At 42.2% G+C, this 8,043-nt stretch overlaps 1 protein-coding gene across 1 annotated transcript; it reads left to right on the top strand.

The window, feature by feature from the left end:
- Window positions 1-926: 926 nt before the first annotated feature.
- Window positions 927-3,518, top strand: LOC120047478 (piggyBac transposable element-derived protein 4-like). The gene is made up of 2 exons (XM_038993010.1): window positions 927-1,206; window positions 1,710-3,518. Exon 2 carries the CDS (start codon window positions 2,417-2,419, stop codon window positions 3,422-3,424), a length of 1,008 nt encoding a protein of 335 aa, XP_038848938.1. The 5' UTR covers window positions 927-1,206; window positions 1,710-2,416; the 3' UTR covers window positions 3,425-3,518.
- The last annotated feature ends 4,525 nt before the right edge of the window (window positions 3,519-8,043 follow it).

Here is an 8,043-nt window from a genome sequence, read left to right as displayed (position 1 = left end):
CGGGACTTGAACCATCTCTGGAACCACACAGACCTGCTCTTTTGGCGGGGCTGGTCCCAGCCCAACAGCGTGATCAAGACCACCTTCCTCAAAGTTGGTCTCATTGTTGAAAGAGCCTACGCTGCTATCTTGACTATTTATTATTGCATTTCGCTCCAAAACTGCATTTGAGGGAAATTATATTATAGGCTCTCACAATTAATTTGTGGATGTCATCGAATAAATAATATACTTGGCAAATAAATGATTTTTTTTTTAAAGAAATTCTCCAGTCAAACTGTTTTTATTATGTAATCCCACATTTTTTTTACTGGATATGTGTGCAACAAAAATTAAACATTCACATTTTGCTACTTTCTGTCAAGTAAGTCTACGCATACAATTTGATGCATACGTTCGACCACACGGAACGCACTGCAACTGCCTCGCAATGCTGCAAGGCAAACGCAGCGTTCCATTGGAAATGAATGTACTTCTGGTGTATCGAAACGCAATGACACAGTCGGTGTGTTCGAAGCGTAACACGAAACATTTTGTGAACGCTTATCTCGTTGAATTTCGTGTCATTCAATTTTCGACGAAACATCCGACGTAAATACACAGACTATACCTGACTTTATCCAGTCATGTTTGGTTTCCTTGCAATCAACTGTTTGTTTGTAACACAACCGTTTGGTTCGTATGATGGGTCATTTCGCGGGACGTATTGACCCCAAAAAAACGATTGGAAGACAACAAGTGACGAGCTCATTGTGCACCAATTATATGACCACTGTCTCGTTGATTGACTGTATTTTAACCCAATGGCCACTGATCGTCTTGAAATCTAGCTGGGTAGATAGCCAATGAGCAGAGGTAAACGGCAATATCCAATGGTTCTTTGTTGTTCGACCAACCCATATAGTGAACGCTGGCGTAACGAAGGTTTCGCCGTTGCAAATTGTACTGGAAGGAGCGCAGCTTATTACGCACAGCAGTATTTCGGTAACTTGCATCTTCAGCTGTTTATTTATCCAACATCATGGCGAATAAGTCAGGGAAAGCTAAATCTAAGACTAGATATACGAATGTAGAAACAATTTTAGAGGAAATTGATCATGAAAGTGAGACAGATCTGCTTTTTGAAGAGGACTCCATTAGCGCCCATAGCTACGATTCTGAAACTGAGGCATATTTTTTGAATGGAGAGGACATTGTTTTGGACTGGTAAGTTCTTCTCATGCTAATGCCGTTGTTTGAAATGAATATAAAATATTATTTGTGATTGTTTTTACATTTTATTTGCAATATAGAAAAATGTAATGAAATGTGTAAAGTACACGTTGGCTATTCATTGTGAGTGAGGGTATATGTGAGGTTTGTATGTATGTGAACGACCCATAGCCTATGTTTGTGTATATATATATATATATATATATATATAAAAATGGTATGGTGTAGAATGTAAGCAAACCCATACATCTCAACACAGCCAGCATGCTTCCTCCAATCAGTCTACATGTTAGGGATTAGAGGGAGCATGGTCTAACAACTGCTGCTCCACCCCACCCCCACATGAAATAGCCTATTTGAGGCAGGCCCACAACAATGGCCAAAGTGAAATGGAACAGCACTTTATGTTCCCTGTACTCTCTATATATATGTTTATTATACCTGTTGATACAGGGCTCATATGTGAAACTATTCTAACTGAACATTTTATTTCACAGTGGCACTGACTCCGACTGGGAGCCCCCATTGCCAACTTGTCCATCCCCCTCTGAAGCTGGTTCATCCAGCTGTACCCCTGCTGTCTCTGGCTCCACACCTCCCGGGCCATCTAGAGGTGTGAAGGCACTGACAAAGAAGAGGAAGAGGGGAAATGTGCCACCCGCTAACAGAGGGACAGAAGGGCGTTGGCACACTGTCCTAGAAGATGATGTGGAGCCACCCCAACCAACTTTTAGGCCGAAAAGGAAGCCAGGACCTCAGGTGAACTCGACCGCAACTTACAGCCCCCTTCAGCTTTTTCAGCTGTTCTTCACACAATCTGTTGTAGATTCGCTCGTGTCTAACACGAATAAGTATGGGGAGAAGAAGCAAGCAGGCAAAAAGGTAGCATGGAAGCCCATAACCATCTCAGACTTTTTCTGCTACCTTTCACTGGTCATCTACATGGGGCTGGTGAAGTTGAAAAGCCTGAAGGACTACTGGAAAACGTCATCTCTCTACCAACTGCCTTTCCCCATGACTGTTATGTCCTGCAAAAGGTTTCTGGTTCTCTCACAGTGACCCAAAGGCTGATGAAGAGAATGAGAAGAAGAGAGGCACAGCAACGTTTGATAGACTGTGCAAAATCAAACCTCTCTACCACAGCATTGTTGAGGCCTGCAAGACGTACTTTCAGCCAGCCCAGAACGTGTCAATCGATGAGAGGATGGTAGCCTCAAAGGCCAGAATTGGCCTCAAACAATACATGAGAAACAAACCAACCAAGTGGGGTTACAAGCGGTTTGTGTTGGCTGATTCTGTGTGTGCCTACACATGCAATTTTTTTGTCTATGAGGGGAAGAACAGTTTTGCTACCGGTAAGGGACTTAGCTATGACTCTGTAATGGAGTTATTGGATTTTCAACTGCTAGGGAAGGGCTACAAACTGTTTGTGGATAACTTCTACACAAGCCCTACCCTGTTTGCAGACCTTAGGAAGCGGGAAGCGTGGGCTTGTGGCACCATTCGTACCAACATGGTGGGCTTTCTGAAGACGAAGGTGAACGACATGCCTAAGCGGGCTGAGCGGGGGACCATGCGATGGATCCGTGAAGATGGCCTGCTTTTTGTAAAGTGGATGGATACTAGAGAGGTGGTGATGTGCACAACAATCCACAAGTACTTCAATGTGGATCATGTTGTCAGACGTGTGAAGGACGGTGCCGGGGCATGGACCACCAAAAATGTCCCCATTCCAACTGCAGTAAAGGACTACAACAAGAGCATGGGAGGTGTGGACCTATCAGATGCGCTGATAGGCTATTACAATGTTCTCCATAAGACAATGAAATGGTACAAGACCTTCTTCTATCATTTCATCGACATTGCTGTGGTGAATGCATTCATCCTACACAAGGAAATGGCGAAGAGCTGTGGAAAGCCCTTCCTCTCACAGAAAGCCTTCAGAGAGCAGCTCATCAAGGAGCTTGCTGGCTACAGCACCACTGCACCACGCCCTGTCCCTTCTGCTCCTGCCACAAGTGTTCATCTGCCCAAATATATTTGTGCAGGCAAGGATGTGCCTAAGGGCCAAAAGGGCACAGCATGGAGGCGTTGCTGTGTTGTTTGCAAGATGAAGTCCCCCATCACATGCACCACATGCTCGGTGACCCTCTGCTTTACATCAGAAAGAGACTGCTATGGCATCTGGCATCAGCAGCAGAATATTGTGTAGAGCTTTGGCAAAGTGGGTGGGGTTATATCCTTCCTGTTTGGCCCTATCCGGGGGTCTCATCGGATGGGGCCACAGTGTCTCCTGACCCCTCCTGTCTCTGCCTCCAGTATTTATGCTGCAGTAGTTTGTGTCGGGGGGCTAGGGTCAGTATGTTATATCTGGAGTACTTTTCCTGTCTTATCCGGTGTCTTGTGTGAATTTAAGTATGCTCTCTCTTTCTCTCCTTCTTTCTCTCGGAGGACCTGAGCCCTTGGACCATGCGTCAGGACTACCTGGCATGATGACTCCTTGCTGTCCCCAGTCCACCCGGCCTTGCTGCTGTTCCAGTTTCAACTGTTCTGCCTGCGGCTATGGAACCCTAAACTGTTCATTTTTACTCTTGAGGTGCTGTCCTGTTGCACCCTCTACAACCACTGTGATCTCCACCCGGCACAGCCAGAAGAGGACTGGCCACCCCTCATAGCCTGGTTCCTCTCTAGGTTTCTTCCTAGGTTCCTGCCTTTCTAGGGAGTTTTTCCTAGCCACCATGCTTCTACACCTGCATTGCTTGCTGTTTGGGGTTTTAGGCTGGGTTTCTGTACAGCACTTTGAGTTATTAGCTGATGTACGAAGGGCTATATACAGTGGGGCAAAAAAGTATTTAGTCAGCCACCAATTGTGCAAGTTCTCCCACTTAAAAAGATGAGGCCTGTAATTTTCATCATAGGTACACTTCAACTATGACAGACAAAATGAGGGAAAAAAATCCAGAAAATCACATTGTAGGATTTTTAATGAATTTATTTGCAAATTATGGTGGAAAATAGGTATTTGGTCACCTACAAACAAGCAAGATTTCTGGCTCTCACAGACCTGTAACTTCTTCTTTAAGAGGCTCCTCTGTCCTCCATTCGTTACCTGTATTAATGGAACCTGTTTGAACTTGTTATCAGTATAAAAAAAAATATTTTTCCCCAAAATTTTTTGGGGGGGGGTGTGTTAGAATACCATTTTGGTATTTTGTATATAGTTATTTGTTTCAAAATGTATACCTTCACCAATTTGGCTACATTTGGACTACTTGTGTGGGACACCTGGGTGACTTCATGATAAATGTCATGTAGCACACTCATTTTGGAAGTTATCATTCTGAAACTTTTCACAAGTACTGTTGCCCTCTTGTGTTTTCCACTGAAATTGTCCCCATATTCATATCTAAATGTTTGTTTTATCTTGTTCATTTTAAAGATGATGATACAACAATTAAAAAGAAAAAACGTATGGTTTTTTCATTGTATTATCTAAACCAGATCTATTGTGTTATATTCTCCTACGTTCAATTCACATTTACACAAACTTCAGAGTGTTTTCTTTCAAATGGTACCAAGAATATGCATATCCTTGCTTCTGGGCCTGAGCTACAGGCAGTTACATTTGGGTATGTCTTCAGGCGGAAATTGAAAGAAGGGTGGGGGGGGGTGGGGTGGGGGGGGGGGGGGGGGGGGTTAACAAGTCCAATACAGCAAATGAAAGATACACATCTTGTGAATCCAGTCAACATGTCCGATTTTTAAAATGTTTTACAGCGAAAACACCACATATATTTATGTTAGCTCACCACCAAATACAAAAAAGGACAGACATTTTTCACAGCACAGGTAGCATGCACAAAGCCAACCTAACTAACCAAGAACCAACCAAACTAACCAAGAAACAACTTCATCAGATGACAGTCTTATAACATGTTATACAATAAATCTATGTTTTGTTCGAAAAATGTGCATATTTGAGGTATAAATCAGTTTTACATTGCAGCTACCATCACAGCTACCGTCAGAAATAGAACCGAAGCAGCCAGAGTAATTACAGACACCAACGTCAAATACCTAAATACTCATCATAAAACATTTCTGAAAAATCGATGGTGTACAGCAAATGAAAGACAAACATCTTGTGAATCCAGCCAATATTTCCGATTTTTTAAGTGTTTTACAGAGAAAACACAATATAGCATTATATTAGCTTACTACAATAGCCTACCACACTACCGCATTCATTCATCAAGGCACGTTAGCGATAGCAATAGGCACGTTAGCGATAGGGAATAAACCAGCAAAAGATATTAATTTTCACTAACCTTCATAACGCGCTCTCCAGAAAACAGGAAACTGGTGACACGTCATGCCGAGAGCTTATATTCGACCCCAGATCAAGTTATACACTCCATTTCTTCTCTCACTGCCTGTCGACATCTACTGGAAGACGTATGAAGTGCATGTATACTGATATATATGAAGCCCATTTATAGGCAGGCCCTAGAACAGAGCATCGATTTCAGATTTTCCACTTCCTGTCAGGAAGTTTGCTGCAAAATTAGTTCTGTTTTACTCACAGATATAATTCAAACGGTTTTAGAAACTAGAGAGTGTTTTCTATCCAATAGTAATAATAATATGTATATTGTACGAGCAAGAATTGAGTACGAGGCCGTTTAAATTGGGCACGATTTTCCCCCAAAGTGAAAACAGCGCCCTCTGTCCTCAACAGGATAAACCAGTGTGTGCCCTGTGGGTGGTCTTACCCTCATTGTGTCCCAGCAGCTCTCTGATAAAAGGTCACCAGGAATAGTGACATGACAACACGGTCTTTAAGCGCAATAATTCAGATAAATGTGGTACTAGGCATCGACTTTAGCCAATGTGGAGATCATTGACCATAGTCCAGGGCAGAAAAATGTAAGGCGAGCTCCAGTCCAGACCCTAAGCACGACTAAAACGTAAATTCATTAAATCGTTTTTTTTACTGACAAAATTATTCGCTTCGTTTTTCTTATATCGCTCTCTCTCTCTGTGCAAAGAAGAAGCCCACCAACGCTCGTCAAACCAGACGTCAACTTTTACTGTATAAGTTCCTCGGTTTCCACTAGTTACTACAGCCACAAAGTCAACAGGTTATGGTTAGGCATAAGGTTAGCAGTGTGGTTACTGTTAGGTTTAAAATCACATTTTAAGAAGATACATTTTAGAAATACGCAGGGTTTATTGCCTTTTGGCTGTGGTAACTAGTGACGACCAAGTTCCTCCGCGTATATTACATGCGGTTCGATAAATTACCACTAGGTAGCGTTGTTGGACTAGTTACAACGGCTATCATACAGCCCTAACCCTGATCCATCACTAGTTTAACAGTTATAGCCTAAATAATTATAGTAATAGGGAAACCATTGTCCATGTGCCCAAGAACGCCAACGTTACCTGTCTAAATTATTATTGCCCAGTAGCACTCACATCTGTAGCCATGAAATGTTTTGAAAGGCTGGTCATGGTTCACATCAACACCATAATCCCAGACACTCTGGACCCACCCCAATTCGCATACCGCCCCACAGATTCACATATGACGCAATCTCTATTGCACTCCACACTGCCCTTTCCTACCTGGACAAAAGTAACACCTACATGACAATGCTGTTCATGGACTACAGCTCTGCGTTCAAGCCATAGTGCCATCCAAACTCATCACTAAACTAAGGACTGGGACTGAACACCTCCCTCTGCAACTGGATCCTGGACTGCCTGACGGGCCACCCTCAGATGCTGATGCTTACACCTATCCATTTGATTAATCAGGGATGAATCAATTTATAGCTAGATACCTCAATATGACAGACATAACTAAATGTATAACTAGCAACATGTAGATATGGTCAACTAGCTAGATGGAAAATGGTTGTTGAAAAATGGTTGTACACAAATCAACAGCCAACAATAAATACAGTATAGTTAACTTAAATTGTTGTAGCTTCCTTTTGTTTACTTTTTCATGTGTTGTATTCATTAGACATGATAGCCCAGGCATTATTTTTCTTGTTTTCTGTTGATGAATCATGCTGTTTGTTTTCGATAATTGGGTGGTTTAACACAATTCGCTTCAAGGGGTTTTTTCCCTCTTGAAGTCACTGAAATTCTTTGAACGTTTTCTTTTACCTCTGTCCATTGTTTGGTTTAGGTGACTTGCTCCAATTCCACATAATGCTTATGCATTAGTGTCCCATCCCTGGTTTTTGAAGCGTCCTCAGGTCAGCACAAAGTGCACATCGTTAATCTAATCAGATTTCACAAATATAATTGTTATGTCCTTCTTTACCTTAGTCTGGGACTCCCTAGTATAGAACTAATTAATCTGAAGTTAAGCAAAGTGGCACAGCGGTCTAAGGCACTACAGTCCCTGGTTCGGATCCAGGCTGTATCACATCCAGCCGGGATTGGGAGTTCCATATGGCGGTGCCCAATTGGCCCAGCATCGTCCAGGTTTGGCCGACATTGTAAATAAGAATTTGTTCTTAAATGACTTGCCTAGTTTAATAAAGGTAAGAAAAAAAGGGCATTTTTTTATCTGGAGTAATTTAAGTAGAATTTATCCTAGTCCTGATTTAAATTAAACTCTGTCCACGAAACCGCCCCTGAGTAAAACAAGGAGTGATGTTCAAATCCACCTACTGAAATTAATAATGTTTACAACATTTAATTCCCCGTACAATTTTGAAACTGTTGTATTGAAAACCAGAACGAACAATTAGTTCAAACATGACGCTGACAGCACACGCAGGAGCGGAAAATAAATAATACATGATATGATCA

The sequence above is a fragment of the Salvelinus namaycush genome, chromosome 5 (genome assembly GCF_016432855.1).
Source record: "Salvelinus namaycush isolate Seneca chromosome 5, SaNama_1.0, whole genome shotgun sequence".
Taxonomy (NCBI): domain Eukaryota; kingdom Metazoa; phylum Chordata; class Actinopteri; order Salmoniformes; family Salmonidae; genus Salvelinus; species Salvelinus namaycush.
This window is presented reverse-complemented; position numbering and strand designations above follow the sequence as displayed.

Coding starts and splice junctions, on each gene's coding strand:
- LOC120047478 (XM_038993010.1), top strand. CDS start 2,417: ATGGTAGCCTCAAAGGCCAGAATTGGCCTCAAACAATACATGAGAAAC.